The 14,810-nt window shown below is 40.2% G+C and overlaps 2 protein-coding genes across 2 annotated transcripts in view; one reads left to right on the plus strand and one right to left on the minus strand.

Moving 5' to 3' along the window:
* Positions 1 to 11,374, minus strand: part of CDC25C (cell division cycle 25C) — a 35,296-nt gene extending 23,922 nt beyond the window's left edge. Inside the window, 7 exon segments of the mRNA XM_070465429.1 lie at positions 2,707 to 2,865; positions 6,790 to 6,879; positions 6,990 to 7,023; positions 8,565 to 8,610; positions 9,323 to 9,417; positions 10,320 to 10,522; positions 11,115 to 11,374. Of these exon segments, the coding sequence (XP_070321530.1) occupies positions 2,707 to 2,865; positions 6,790 to 6,879; positions 6,990 to 7,023; positions 8,565 to 8,610; positions 9,323 to 9,417; positions 10,320 to 10,510 (615 nt within the window). The 5' untranslated portion in view covers positions 10,511 to 10,522; positions 11,115 to 11,374.
* A 1,498-nt stretch (positions 11,375 to 12,872) lies between these two features.
* Positions 12,873 to 14,416, plus strand: LOC139034393 (oocyte-specific histone RNA stem-loop-binding protein 2-like). The gene is made up of 4 exons (XM_070465435.1): positions 12,873 to 12,964; positions 13,072 to 13,176; positions 14,028 to 14,171; positions 14,314 to 14,416. The coding sequence occupies exons 1-4, from the start codon at positions 12,924 to 12,926 to the stop codon at positions 14,408 to 14,410; spliced, it is 387 nt and encodes a 128-aa protein (XP_070321536.1). The 5' UTR covers positions 12,873 to 12,923; the 3' UTR covers positions 14,411 to 14,416.
* The last annotated feature ends 394 nt before the right edge of the window (positions 14,417 to 14,810 follow it).

Raw genomic sequence — 14,810 nt, forward strand, 5'->3', positions numbered from 1 at the left:
TAGCATGTTGGGCACCTACTGACCTGGGAAGTTCATCTTTCAGTGTCCTATCTTTTTGCTTTTTCATACCGATAATGTGGTTGTCAAGACAAGAATACTGAAGTGGTTTGCCATTCCCTTCTCCAGTGGTCCTCGTTTTGCCAGAACTCTCCACCATGACCCGTCTGTCTTGGGTGGCCCTACAGAGCAGGGCTCATAGTTTCATTGAGTTAGACAAGGCTGTGATCCATGTGATCAATTTGGTTAGTTTTCTGTGATTGTGGTTTTCATTCTGTCTGCCCTCTGACAGATAAGGATGAAGCTTGTGGAAGTTTACTGATGGGAAAGACTGACTGTGGGGGAATCTGGGTCTTGTTCTGAAGGGTGGGGCTATGCTCAGTGCAGTTCAGTCACTCAGTCATGTCCAACTCTTTGTGACCCCATGGACTGCAGCACACCAGACTCCCCTGTCTATCACCAATTCCCGGAGCTTACTCAAATTCATGTCCATAGAGTTGGTGATGCCATCCAACCATCTCATCCTCTGTCTTCCACTTTTCCTCCCACCTTCAATCTTTCCTAGCATCAGGGTCTTTTCCAGTGAGTCAGTTGTTCACATCAGGTGGCCCAAGTATTGGAGTTTCAGCTTCAGTATCAGTCCTTCCAATGAATATTAAGGACTGATTTCCTTTAGGATGGACTGGTTTGATCTCCTTGCAGTCCAAGGGACTTTTAAGAGTCTTTTCCTACACCATAGTTCAAAAGCATCAATTCTTCAGTGCTCAGCTTTCTTTATAGGGGCTATGCTCAGTAAATCTGTTTTTTAATTTTTTTTTTCAATTTGTTTCAATTGTTTATTAACAGACCAGATTACAAAAATAATCCTGGTAGATACCTTAGTTCATCCTTCTAATAAGCCTGTTGATCTGGTCTTCCCTGTTGCCAGCATCTCCACCTTCTACAAAATGGGTGGTCTTTTTCTTCATTCCACCTCATGGAGAAGACAATTTAAAGGACCACAGGAAGTTATTTGCTTCTTTGAAACGTTTTCCAATGGTATCGATCTCATGAATCAGATCCTCCATGAAGATGATTCTGTATTTCCCAAGAGATCGAGCAATCAATGCGTTGTTTGTCAGGGCAATTCGATTTTTGTTGATTTTGCCATAACCACACTTGTAGATCAATTCATTTACAGACTTCAGATTTGGGTATCCCCATGCAATGTATGGCTCCACAATTTTCAGCATGTTAATTGATGCCTTGTTGAGCTTCACAAAGGTGCCACTGAAGATCCGCCGGAGGCAAAGGAGCTGCAGCACCTTTCAAACCTTTGGGCTCACACCATTGATACCTCTGATCCTGATGACAAATGCCAATTTGGGTTCCGCGGGTACATAGAAATTGCCAGCTTTTGTGCCATCTGAGCCATTCGAATTTCAGTCCTGTACATACATCTGCCTGTATTCCTTGTGGTAATACTTAGCTTTTACATAAATAAGCTTCCTCCTAGCCTTTCGAAGCATCTTTTGGGCAAACTTCTTTCTCAGGCGCTTGATCTTAAGCTCTACGAAATTCTTTCGCTTTTTCTTAAGGATTTCTGGCACAGCAGGAATCTTCTTTTTCTTCTCTTCTGCACCCTCCATGGTTCCAGCCGGGAAAGAGGCTCAGTAAATCTTGAATCCAATTTTCTACTGATGGGTGAGGCTGTGTTCCCTTCCTGTTGTTTGACCTAAGACCAAACGATTGTAGGGGTAATGAAGATAATGGCAACCTCCTTCAAAAGGACTTATTCCTACACTGTTGTATTCATTGCCCCTGACCATGCAGTAGGCCACTGTTGATCCACACCTCCGCCAAAGACTCCTGGACACTCACGGCAAGTCTGGCTCAGTCTCTTGTGGGGACACTGCTCCTTTTTCCTGGGTCCTGGTGCACACAAGGTTTTGTCTGTGCCCCCCAAGAGTCTGTTTCCAGTCCTGTGGAAGTTCTGTTATCAAATCCCACTGGCCTCTAAAGTCAAATTCCCTGGGGGTTCTCAGTCCCTTTGCCAGACCCCCAAATTGGGAAATCTGTTGCGGGTCCTAGAACTTAATCTTAACAGTCTACATGTAAAGATGGCAGAGTAGAAAGACATATGCTCATCTTCTCCTGCGAGAACTCCAAAAGTGCAACTCACTGCTGGACAACCATTGCCAGGAGAATGTTGGATCCCACCAAAAAAGCAAACCCCTGCATATATTTGTTTCAAAGAAAGGAAGTTGACTCAGAAAATCAAAATGCAAAAAAAAGAGAAACAGAGAAAATCTAAATGCCTAAGAAAGCATCTTTGACATATCAGCATATTGCTAATAACACAGGCTTCATATATTCCTCTTAGTAATATGGAAAGGATAAAAGACAAAAAGATATACTCTAAAATATCTGAAAAATCATCCTAAACATATTTTATCTATTACTATTATTCTGGAGCTATCTTTTACACCAGATTACACTGACGGTGATTTACTCAAACTGCTAACAAACCTTCTCACCAGCAGTAATATTCCCATGATGACCTGACACTCTATCAGTCACGTAACCCTTAGAGTATAGAGACCATATCTTCTTGATCTCTTCAGACCTACCACATAGTCCAGTGGCTGCAACATATTAGAGACACAATTTTATTTATTCAAGAATGAAGGAACATGAAAAACACAAAGATACTATCAGAGAGTATTTTACCTTGGCCTTTTCTTGATCTTCCAGTGAAAACTCCATCAATTCATCTGATATCTCTTCTGCTTGATCTTCTGCTAGCTCTGGATTTTTATGTAATTTTGAAACTGTAGTAATGGGACTGCCCAGATGTTTCATTTCACTTTCCACCAAGTTTCCATTGTCCTACAAAGTATATTGACAATATTAAAAACTATCTAGGACTCTTAACTTATAACAATATACAAATATTAACTCAGAATGAATCAAAGACCTAAATGTAAGAGCTAAAACTATAAAACTCTTAGAAAAAAATAGTATGAGGTAAGCTTTATGACATTGGATTTGGCAATGATTCCTTGAATATTATATAAAAGCACAAGCAACAAAAGAAAAATAGGATAAACTGGACTTCATCAAAATTAAAAACCTTTGTACATCAAAGAATATTATTAAAAAACTGAAAAAGTAACCTATAGGAGGAAATATTTGCCAATCACATATCTGATAAGTGGTTAATATTCAAGACACATAAAGAACTTCCAAAACTCAACAACAACAATAGCAACAATAACAGAAAATAGGACTTGAATAGACATTTATTGAAAAAAGATATACAAATGACCAACTACCATATGAAAAGATGCACAACATAACTAGTCATAACGGAAATGCAAATCAAAACCACAGAGATACTACTTTGTACCTATTAGGAAAGCTACAAGCAAACAAAAAAACAGAAAATAACAAGTGTCAGCAAGGATATGGAGAAGTTGGAACCATATACATTGTTGTGGGAAATGTCAAATGATGTAGCTGCTGTGGATAATGGTATGGTGATTCTACCAAAAAATTAAACATACAATTACCATGTATGATCCAGCAATTCTGTTTTTTGGTATATACTCCAAAGAATTGAGAGTAGGGATTTTAACAGATATTTTTATATTAATGTTCATAGCAGCATTATTCACAATAGCTAAAAGGTAGAAACAAACCAAATGTCCATCAACAGAATAATGCATAAACAAAATGTAGTATATCCATATAATAGAATATTATCCAGCCATAAAAAGAAACAAAATTCTAATGCATGTTACAGTATGGATGAACCTTGAAGATATTATGCTAAGTAAGATAAACCAGACAGAAAAGGCCAAATATTATATTATTCTACTTACATGAAGCAGTACCTAGAGCAGTCAAGTTCACAGAGACAGAAAGTAGACTAAAGGTTACCAGAGGGAGAAAGGGGAAGTTATTGTTTAATGGGCGACTTCCCTGTGGCTCAGTGGTAAAGAATCCACCTACAATGGAGAAGACACAGGTTCAATCCCTGGGTCAGGAAGATCCCCAAGAGAAGGAAATGGCAACTCACTCCAGTATTCTTGCCTGGGAAATCCCAAGGACAAAGGAGACTGGTGGGCTACAGTCCACAGGAGTCACAACAGTCAGACACAATTCAGAGACTAAACCACCACCACCATTATTTAGTGAGCAGAGAGCTTCTGTTTTTAATGATAAAAAAATTCTTAAATGGATAGTGAACGTACTTAATGTTGTGAACATACTTAATGCCACTGATTGTACACAAAAATGGTTCAGAAGGTAAATGTTATGTATATTTTTCTATATTAAAAAAAATTACACATACATATACTAACAGTTATCTAGCAATTTACTATGCTCCAAGTCTTGCCTTACTCCAAGATGTGAAAAATCTGAAACATGCTCAACTTTATCTCCTTAGTATGGGGCATATTAAAATGCCTTCCCCAGAGTGTTGAGATTAGGATCCAAATCTCAGGAGTATATCAAGTTCACAGTTTATTAAAAACAAGTGATGCCTGAAACTAACACAACCTTGTAAATCAAATATACTTCAATTAAACAAACACAACAACAAGTGAGCACCTGTGCAACTTAAAACTCCAATAGCTAAATGGACAAAGGACACAATCATTCACTAGAGAAAGTATGCATGGCTAAGGGACATGTAATCATTACTAATTATTTTTAACATAAAACAAAACATTTTACCCATCTAATTAGCAAATTTTTAAAAGTGGTAACAAATCATTTATCCAAATGAGCTATGGATTGCTCATGAAAATGTAAATTCTTAGAACTTTATTTGGAAAGGAATTTGGCAATATGTATCAAAAATCTTAAAAATATTTAAACCCTTTAATCTAGTAATTATAATATTTGGTACTAATCCTAAATAAAAAAATTGTTAACAGGCAAAATTTGTGCTCAGGAATTTACATGATATCATTATTTGTAAAAGCAAAATGTATATATCCATAAGTGCCCAACAATCGGGATGTACTTATATAAATTACAGTTCAATTATTAGAATAAAAGCATCCATTAAGAACTGCTTACTAAGAGTTTTAATATTTAAAATAATAGAATATAAAGTTATATATACAATATGACCTCAACTTTGTAAAACTATACACATGGTTAAAAGATTGAAAGCAATGAGGTAAATGTTAATAGTAGTTTTTCTCTATGAGGTAGCTATTTTCTTTTTTATGGCTTACTATATTTTTTACACAGTTTTCACAATGGGTACACAGTACTTTTAAAACTGACAAAGAGAGGGTGCATGCATGCTCAGTTGCTTCAGTCGTGTCTGACTCTTGAGGACCCCATGAACTGTGGCCAGCCAGGCTCCTCTGTCCATGGGATTCTCCAGGCAAGAATACTGGAGTGGGTTGCCATGCCCTCCTCCAGGGGATCTTCCCAACTAGAGATTGAAACCATATCTCCTGCGTTCCAGACAGATTCTTTACCCACTGAGCCACCTGGAAGCCATGAGAAAGAAGAGGGAAACACTTAAAGAATAAAGGAGAAATGCTTTAAAAGGCCTAAGAATTTATTCTTCTTCTTAAACTTGAACATAAAAAGATCAGAGGACATGTCTCCTCCCTTTCCTTGCTCAAAGGTTACTTCTCCAACCCCTTTTCTCACTCAAGTCAGATAAGAAAATTCAAAGGGCCATAAATCCAGATCTGCAATCCTCTACTCCACAACACCTCAGTTGATTGTTGAGGATGATGTCCAGTGACTCACCAGTAGAGAAAGAGGAGACCTCAGGTTCCTGGGTACCCACCACTCCAGGGACTTTGAAGTGCTCTTTTCCTGCACAAGAAAAACTACACTGGCTGAAAGAAGAGGTGTCAGCAGACTGCCAAAAACATTTCATCTGATGAAGCCATGGATAACCCTCACAAAACATAGTACATGTAATCAAGGTTGACCACATATCCTGAAAATACAAATTATGGTTTGGATTTGATGTATGGTGTATAAAACAGCATGCTCTGGAGGGTACTGATTTTATGATCACAAGCCAAAGGGAGGGAGGAAAAAGGGAGCCGGACAGGGGAAGGAATGATGAGATTTTTAAATAGTGATTATAAACAGAGTAGAACTGTATTAATTCAAGAAAAAGCTGATTAGGACAGCCAAAAAACATGGGCATAACTTAGGCAATGTGAGCAAAGAAGAACAGCAGCTATCATTTATACATACTGACCTGGAGGAAAGGATGGGAGGACAGGAAAAGCAAAAAGATGGTTAGAAAAAGGGATTAATGAAGGGATGAGTTAGAGAATTATTTTAGCTATTATATAGCTTTGGAGAAGCTAGTTTCAACTTGCGAACTGAAGGATGATCTGAGACTCAGACAAAAAAGGACAATGACTTCCTCAGAATAGGGGCTAAGAAGCTAGACTAAGAGGGAAATAAGAAATTAAAAAACCTGGACTTGTATATGAAGCCATGCAATGAATATGTGAACAAGTTATGTAAATCATCCCTGTGTTTTAAGTTCTAAATTTTTTACATTACAATCAACTGAACATGAGTAATAATGATGACCTGCTGTGGAAGACTGGAAGCCAGGTTTCCATACTAGGATCAAACCTTAAATGGAAAAAAAAACCAAACTATAAAGAATTTTTTCCTCTAGTGTTGCAATTTGCTTCTCAAGCATACTGAAGCACAGACAGCTCTAAGTCTCATAGTGATACTGATGAGTTAGTTGCTCTTCTCAAAGGAATAAAACTACTAATGGACCTAGGTTTCCATTAAACTCACATTTTCCTTATTTGCAGACAAGCCACATACTGCGTCTTTCTTCCTGCGGCCACGGTCCAAGGCATTCGGAGTGCTACAAAACAGCTGTGCCTACAAGAGATTGTTTTCAAAGAACATCCGGCATCCGCATCCTCGAGCTAAGCTGGAAATCCTCTGCCTCCCACCTGACAAACCCAAACCCAAGAAAATGAGTTACTCACTGGGCTACATTTTATAAGATGCTGGTGGTAATTTCTGTAGATCAAAAAAAGAAAAACTGCCAGTCATTCAAACCCCAAACACGATTTGGTTATTCTTCAGTGACTTAGGACACCCCACCTTTCTTTTCTTGCGCTCTAGGAGACCTGTACCTAATTGATGTCTCTTCCAATAACAATATATAGGGTGTTCTCTGTGGTAAATAATAAGACATTGAGTGACATCCTGGGGATGAGGACCTCACCTCACTGGCATAACCATACATAGATATGCATTAAAGATGATGACTTTGTCCTATATCTTATATAGACACAATTTACAGTTTGCTAATTTTTCAGCATGGACTATTGGGAGTTAATATTTATTTTTATGGATTTCTATCCTCCCTCCCCAGACTTCATCTAGTCTACCTGGGTTAGGACATACAAGCAATTCAAAGAAAATAAAAGCAATATAAAGTAAAATTTTCACATGTATTGATTAAAAATACTCATGGAGAGTCTTCCCTAGTGCACAGAGGCACCTAATTTATCTAAACTTTGAAGAATAAAGTTACAAAAATATTAAAACAATCAAATGGAAAATTCATGATAAAGTACTTTTCATTCCTTGAGTACTCTCTAACTGAACATTTTTCTAAGATCTTCAATAAAGAATCTTCAATAGTAACAATAAACATTATAAAATGCAGCATATGTATTAGGTATACATCTTCATTTAATCCTCACAGGAGTCATTTATGAAAAGTGCTATTATCTCCATTATTATTATTTCTTTATTCCAAATAAACTGAGGTTCCTTGAGGTTAAGAAACTTGTCAAAGTAAGTTGATGAAGCAGTAGACACTGAAATCCAGACACTCTGATTCCAGAGCCTGCACTCTGATGCACTTTTGAACACTAAGATTTAGTACTACTCACAGGCAGATAACAGCCTCCATCTAAGTTCAGTATACCATTCTCTTCCATTTTAAAGACAATACTGATTGTATGTGAGGGTTAAAATAAATAGCCTTCATTTTCACACCACTATTTTTTATATAAGTAATCTACTATTTTTTATTTATTTTATTTTTTGATTGCATTGGGTCTTTGCTGCTGCCCACAGGCTTTCTCTAATTGCAACAAGGGGGCTACTCTTCATTGCAATGCTCAGGCTTCTCAATGCAGTGCTTCTCTTCTTGCAGAGCACAGGCTCTAGGCGCATGGGCATCAGTGGGTATGGCATGCAGGCTCAGTAGGTGTGACTCTGGGCTCTAGAGCACAGGCTCAAAAGTTGTGGCACATGGGCTTAGTTGCTCCACAGTATGTGGAATTTCCCCAGGACAGGGATCAAACCTAAGTCTCCTGCATTGGTAGCTGGATTTCCATCCACTGTGCCTCCAGGGAAGTCCCTCACAACACAATTTCGATTTTGGAAACTTAAAATATCTTTCAAGGGAAGAACCTACACCTTCAAGCCCCCTTACACCTAAGGTGAAACATTCTCTATAGAGTCTGCATGGGAAAAAATCCCTAGGCCAGTGCTGAGAAGGCTTTAATACTTTAGTACGGGATTCATTTAGCAAAAGAACTTACATTCCAGCTAACTGTACTTGCTCAGGTCCTGTAGACTCCAAATGACCTGCAATCAGATGTAAAGAGTTATTCTTGTTCATGTATTTTGTCTTTCCTTCTAATTTTCATTACCAGTGAGCCATATTAATTTCAAAAGCTGAACTTTTAAACACAAAGGCTCTTGATAAATACCAATTTCATGATACAAGGTACCATGGTACAAGTTCATGGAAACTTGAAAATCTGCACGTGTCACATAAAGGAAAATTTCTCAGTAATAGTGAATTATGCTAACCTACAGAGATTTTTTTCATCAGTAAAAAGGAAAATTTATCACTCAGGAAATATGAAATTAGAACAAATACTAAAATGGTTGACTAGTAAAACACATTCCTTTGGGGTACACACCGTATAAAAACACATAAGAATTAGTTGACAAAGCATTTCTTTATGTTGGCTTCTTTGTCTCTGCTGAAACTAGACTGGGGCATAAAACTTATCATCTTTAACTAGCACTTTCATTCCCACAATCAATCAACAAAATATTCCTTCTTGTCTAACTTTCTCAATGCAAAGTGACTCCTACTTGGGTCAATTCTCTTCCCATTGGCTGAATCATTCTTCTCAAAAATCCTCTAGGTACTCAAAGAATTCCATCCTCAAGGCTATCTACTTTTTTTTTTAAATCCACTTTTACCACCTTCCATCTCTATCATACTACTGTCCTCTCCCCTAACAATTATTCTTTCCCTTGAGGCCTTTACTTCCCTTTTCCCTACCAGTTTCATCAAGGTCTGCAGAAGCAGTAAGCTGAGTGGCAGACGTCTCCCCGCTGCTAAGATTCGAAAGATCAAGGCAACGTTTTGGGGTTCCTCTGTTGAGACATAATAATACATCAAGATTCCCACTGCGTTAAAATATCCTAAAAGGCAAAAATCACATTATCCTCTTCATTTGAAATACCCCTCCCTGACTACCGCATAAAATAGTCTTCAAATAAATTTAACTGATTTTTGGAAACACGTCAGACTAGGCTTGAGAAAAATCTCCTACCTTTTCTCTATTCCAATAATACCTCATTTTCTCCTCATCAACATGTTGAATCAAGGTAATTTAAGAAAATGGCTGAGGTGGGTCTTGATTTCTCATCTTTTGCCCTGAGCACCATGAGCACACAGATTTTATTTCTCCCTGGAGTCTTCAGTACTTCTCTGACTTCCAACTTTGCTGGCTAGTTGAGGCATCAGAGCATGACATTACCAGAGTTTAAAGTACAATAGGGGCTTCCCTGGTAGCTCAGTGTTAAAGAATCCATCTGTCAATGCAGGAGTTTTGGGTTAAATCCCTGGGTTGGGAAGATCCCCTGGAGAAGAAAATGGCAACCCACTCCAGTATTACTGCCTGGGAAACACCACAGAGGAGCCTCGACAGCTACAGCCCATGGGGTTGCAAAAGAATTGGGCACTAGCAACTAAACAACAAGAAAAGTAATGTTAACTGTAGTACTTATAAAGTGACAACTCACGTGATGCAATAGTTTTCAAAGACTTTCCTCATCATGTGATTCTATATGATCCTAGTAAGATCATATAGAATAGTAAGACAGTAAGGGATTATTATTTCTATGTCACAGAAAAGAAGCCTTAGACTCAAAACTGTTAAATGGTTAGTCAAGGAGAGTAGCTTAACCCTTATCTCTGAACCAGGATAATTTTTAAAAAACCCAAAAACTGTTTAGAAGAGCAAAGGAGATGTGAAAAGAAAAGGTAGATTTACCCAGACAAAATGCTTAGGTTTGCAGAGTCACCAAAAAGTTTCTTCTCCACTGGAGTTCTAGGGAGATCTGAACTGATGGAAAAGGAGGCATCTCTCTCAAGAAGCAGGTTTAATATCTTCCTCTGATTGGACCTAAAACTAGGTCCTGAGGCAAGGCTTCTCTCTTTTTTGGATGAGAATTCTGCAGACATTGTCTCCAAGTTCTAAGAAAAAACAAAACCTAGCTAAGGGACAAGGCTTCCCAGATGGCTCAGCGGTAAAAAGAATCTGCCTGCCAATGCAGGACACGTGGGTTGAATCCCTGGGTGGGGAAGATCCCTTGGAGGAGGAAATGGCAACCCACTCTAGTATTCTTGTCTGGGAAATCCCATGGACAGAGGAGCCTGGTGGACTGCAGTCCATAGGGTCGCAAAAGAGTCGGACTCTACTAAACAACACAAGAGAGGGAAAACGTCACCTATACAACCTCCTCCACCCTTTCCAGTTGCAACCAAATGAACCAGTATTGGAGAAGGGGGCATTCCCAAACGGTGAATCACAGATTGGCCTGAAGGTGAAATAGCACTTGCCGGAAGCGGCTTGGCCTTTCCATTGGAAACTTAACTTACAGAAAGGCAACCTCAGGGTTTTGAAGATGAAGTGAAAAGAGGCCTTTGACTTGTTAGGGGCCACACAGTTCATGACTCCTGACAGGAAGGAACTCAGGTCTTCTAACTCGCGATAATACCTGTTTTGTCCCCCTAAACACCGTTCGCGAGGCCCGTGATTCTGTGGAGGACACAGTTCCAGGCTTACCTCAGGTTTGAGTCCGAGACTTGCCTTCAGGAGCAATGAAAGTAGGCAGGGAAATCACACACGAGCGAAGATTCTAGAAGAATTAAAGAAAATCTGAGGTAAAGGCGATTTAACCAGACATCTATGCCTCTCGACCAGATAGGCCCGGGTCGGGTTTTGCCGCTTCTCTCTGCAGACGGTTGACGTTACAGCCTCACAGTAAGATTAACAGCCAAAAGCCTTGACCATTCAAACCTTCCGCCTTCCCAAAAACCTATCACGCTCGCCTCACAGCTGCGTCAGCCTACCTCCGCGCACCCGCCTAGACAAGCTGGGCCAATCTTTTGCCTCCTACATCACCGGGGGCGTGAGCTGTTCGGAAGGATGTTTGCCCCGCCCCACAGGCCAGCAGGCTTCCAATTAGACCACCTGCTTTGGGCCAGCCCCTAGATAAGCCCCGCCTCATAGGGAGCTTGGCCCCTCATTGGCTCTCTCTCTGGCCAATCACCACACCCTTTCCGAGCTCTCCTTTCCTTCGGCCCCTTCAGCACCTTCAACCCCGGGACATTTAAATTGCGCCTTGCTAGCGACGACCACTCCCTAGGATAAGACCTGGAGGAATTCATTTATGTGGGAGGATGTTTTAAATGGGTTGTGTTTTTTTTCCCTTGCTTCTTTCTCGTGCCGTTACGTGGACCTTTCCTTATTTTTGCTAGCCTTTCCCTATAGATGGAACATTTGCAGCCAGGGTGGCAGATGTTGCGTCAAGACAGGTGTGTGTATTTATGATGAGTAGCACTGGCCCCTTCCAAGAGCTTTCCTGGGTCCGTGACGCTTTTAAGCACACAGCATCTGAGACACTAGGTTTGTGAGGTAAAAGAAATTTATTTTCAAGGAAAGAATCATCTCATGGCGTAATCCTTATCAGAGTCCAAAGGATCCCAAATTTTGGTTGTTAGTGGAAATTTGAACATTGACTAGGTGGTTATTATTGTTAAGTCATTCAGTTGCGTCTGACTCTTTGGGACTCCATGAACTGCAGCACGCCAGGCTTCCCTGTCCTTCACCATCTTCCACAGTTTGCTGAAACTCATGTTCCTTGAGTCAGTGATGCTATCCAACCATCTCTCTCATCCTCTGTCTAGATGATATTAAGAATTTATTCTTAATGTTGGGGGTTTGCTTTTAAATAATCCTGTGGGAGTGGTGGTGAGTATAGATGAAACAAGATTGGCCATGAGTACTGGTCACGGGTAACTAGGAGGTCCATGATATCCATTAAACTTTGAGATCTCAAAGTTTAATCTATATACTAATCACCTGTGGATCTTGCTAAAATGCATACTGTGGTTCACTAGATCTGGTTACCAAGATTCTACACTTCTAACAAGTTCTCAGCTGATGCTAATACAGCTGGTCCTAGGGTCAAACTTTGAGTAGCAGAGGATTATGCTATTATCTTTGCATATTTGAAATTTTCCATAATAAAAAATGTTTAAAATAACCTTGGAAGCTCTTTAAAATATAACTTCCCAAAGTGCTAATTCAATAGGTCTAGAGTGGGGCTGAGGAATTATCAAGGCACCCATAAGCTACCCATAGAAATGGCTTATAGACCACACTTTGAGAAACAAATTAGAAATGCAACCTTTATCTTTGAGAGACAGTGAGTCAGGAATACAACCTGTATCTGGTGCCAGGATCTTGGGAGTGTAGTGGCTGAGAGGTATAGTATAGTTAGCTGGGTTTTATCCTAATACCCTTTTCATCTGTAGAATCTGCTTCCCCAGAAAGAAGGTGTGTGAAGAGTCCTTATCTTCCAGGATAGAGATGATGAGTGTGGGAGTCAGTACAGAGCCCTGCCATGTCAGGTAAGTTTGACAATCAGGCTGGAGATTAAGGGGAATGTGGGAAGAGCTGGTTTCTGCTTTGATGACTATCGTAACACTTCTTGGGACCACTGTCTACGTCTTTATAGGTGGGAGCTAGAGACAGATGCAACTGTCCTACAGCGGCGGCAAAAGCAAATAGATTATGGCAAGCGAACACCTGGTTACCAGTGCTTTCTGCAGCAGGTCCCCAAGTGAGTGCAGTTGTGGGTAGTCACAAGAGTGTCAATCACATGGCTTTTCTTCAATGTCAGATGATGGAAAGATACTAAAATCTGAATGCTCCCACAAAGTTGCAATATTACTAAATTATCCTGTAATCTAGTCCCCAAATAAATTTCCAAGATTTTTTTAAAAATGGAACAAGTTATACTTGACCCATAAGACTTCTCAAAGCTCTATTCATGTTTGCTAATGAATTTTTTTTCTTCCATTTTCACCTCATGCCTCCATGTGCATGCATAAATTACTTCAGTTGTACTTCAGTTGACTCTTTCTGACCCTATGGACCCCAGCCCCAGGAGATTCCCTCTGTCTGTGGGATTCTCCAAACATGAATATTGGAGTGGGTTGCCATGCCCTCCTCCAGGGGATCTTCCTGACCCAGGGATCGAAGTTGCACTTCTTACATCTCCTGCATTGACAGGAGGGTTCTTTACCACTAGTGCCACCTGGGAAGGCCCATGCCTCCATCTGACTGTTAATTACAACATACCTGCCTAATTACATGTAAGCTTACAAGCATATATACAAATTAATGAATGAAAAGGTAGAATATGTTTTAAAGAGATGTCAAATACTTTCCTCTTTATCTATCTTGACTAGTGAGGGACTTGGAATATCTAATTTAGCTTACCCAGAAGAAAGAATATTAGAGAGTTGGGAAGTTTGATGTTTAATCCAATTTAAACATCTTCTTTGGATTGAGGACATTGATTTTACCTCATTCTCAGGAAATCCCTAATGAGTCTCCTAATTCACCATAATAAGCAATAAGTTGTGCCCCTTGGCCTTGACCTTAGTCTGACACATTTGTCATTGACAGGGCACAGCGACAGCCAGGACTTCACCCTCAGACACCAAACAAGAACAGGAGGTACAGCCGTCGCTCCTGGGATGCCCAGATCAGGAAGTGGAGAAGAGCCCTACATTCCTGGGACCCTCCCAGCCAGCCTCTGCAGGTTGAGGGGTGTGTGCACTATTCCTTGTTCCTTCCTGGAGTGGTGGACTAAGCCTTATCTCTCCCCACTTTACAGAGGTTTCACTTTCACTGGCTGAAAAGGGAGAGTCTGAATGAAGTGCGCATTTCTCTGACTCTGCTGCCTTCCTAGGTGTGGAATGGACAATCTCTTAGAGCCAACGAATTCCACCCCTTTGGATGACTGGCTCCAGGCCCTGGAACCCTCAGAGAATCAGGATGAAGACTAGGAGGGAGCCCAGGTAGTATCCTCTGCTGAAACCCACTGGAGCAGGGTCAAAGATGGGGTCTAGCCCAGGAGGTCACAATTATGATAGGGTTCAAGGCAGTAGCCCAAGAACAAAAGAAAGAAAATGGAACAGCGGGGGTGGGGGGGGTGGGGGGGTGGGGGGGTGGGGGTGGGGGGGGAATATGCAGAATGTGAGTAAAAAAAAAAAAAACTTGAACCAAAAGTGGCATAAAGAGATCTGGTTATAGTTAGAAATGGGGAAGAGGCTGGGCTGCACTGGGGACACTGTTTTATATTTGATGAAATGGGTGTCATTTTCCTTTGAATCAAGACCAGAAATTTGACTTGCAGAGTTTGGTTGTTTTAAGTGTTTCAAATTTGCAAACGCACCAATGCTAACT

Source organism: Odocoileus virginianus, chromosome 3 (genome assembly GCF_023699985.2).
Source record: "Odocoileus virginianus isolate 20LAN1187 ecotype Illinois chromosome 3, Ovbor_1.2, whole genome shotgun sequence".
Classification (NCBI taxonomy): domain Eukaryota; kingdom Metazoa; phylum Chordata; class Mammalia; order Artiodactyla; family Cervidae; genus Odocoileus; species Odocoileus virginianus.

Excerpts from the sequence above, each read along its gene's own strand:
- LOC139034393 (XM_070465435.1), top strand. The coding sequence starts at position 12,924 with ATGATGAGTGTGGGAGTCAGTACAGAGCCCTGCCATGTCAG. Across the intron at positions 12,965-13,071 it reads ACAGAGCCCTGCCATGTCAG|GTGGGAGCTAGAGACAGATG; the intron begins GTAAGTTTGACA and ends ACGTCTTTATAG. Across the intron at positions 14,172-14,313 it reads CAGCCTCTGCAGGTTGAGGG|GTGTGGAATGGACAATCTCT; the intron begins GTGTGTGCACTA and ends CTGCCTTCCTAG.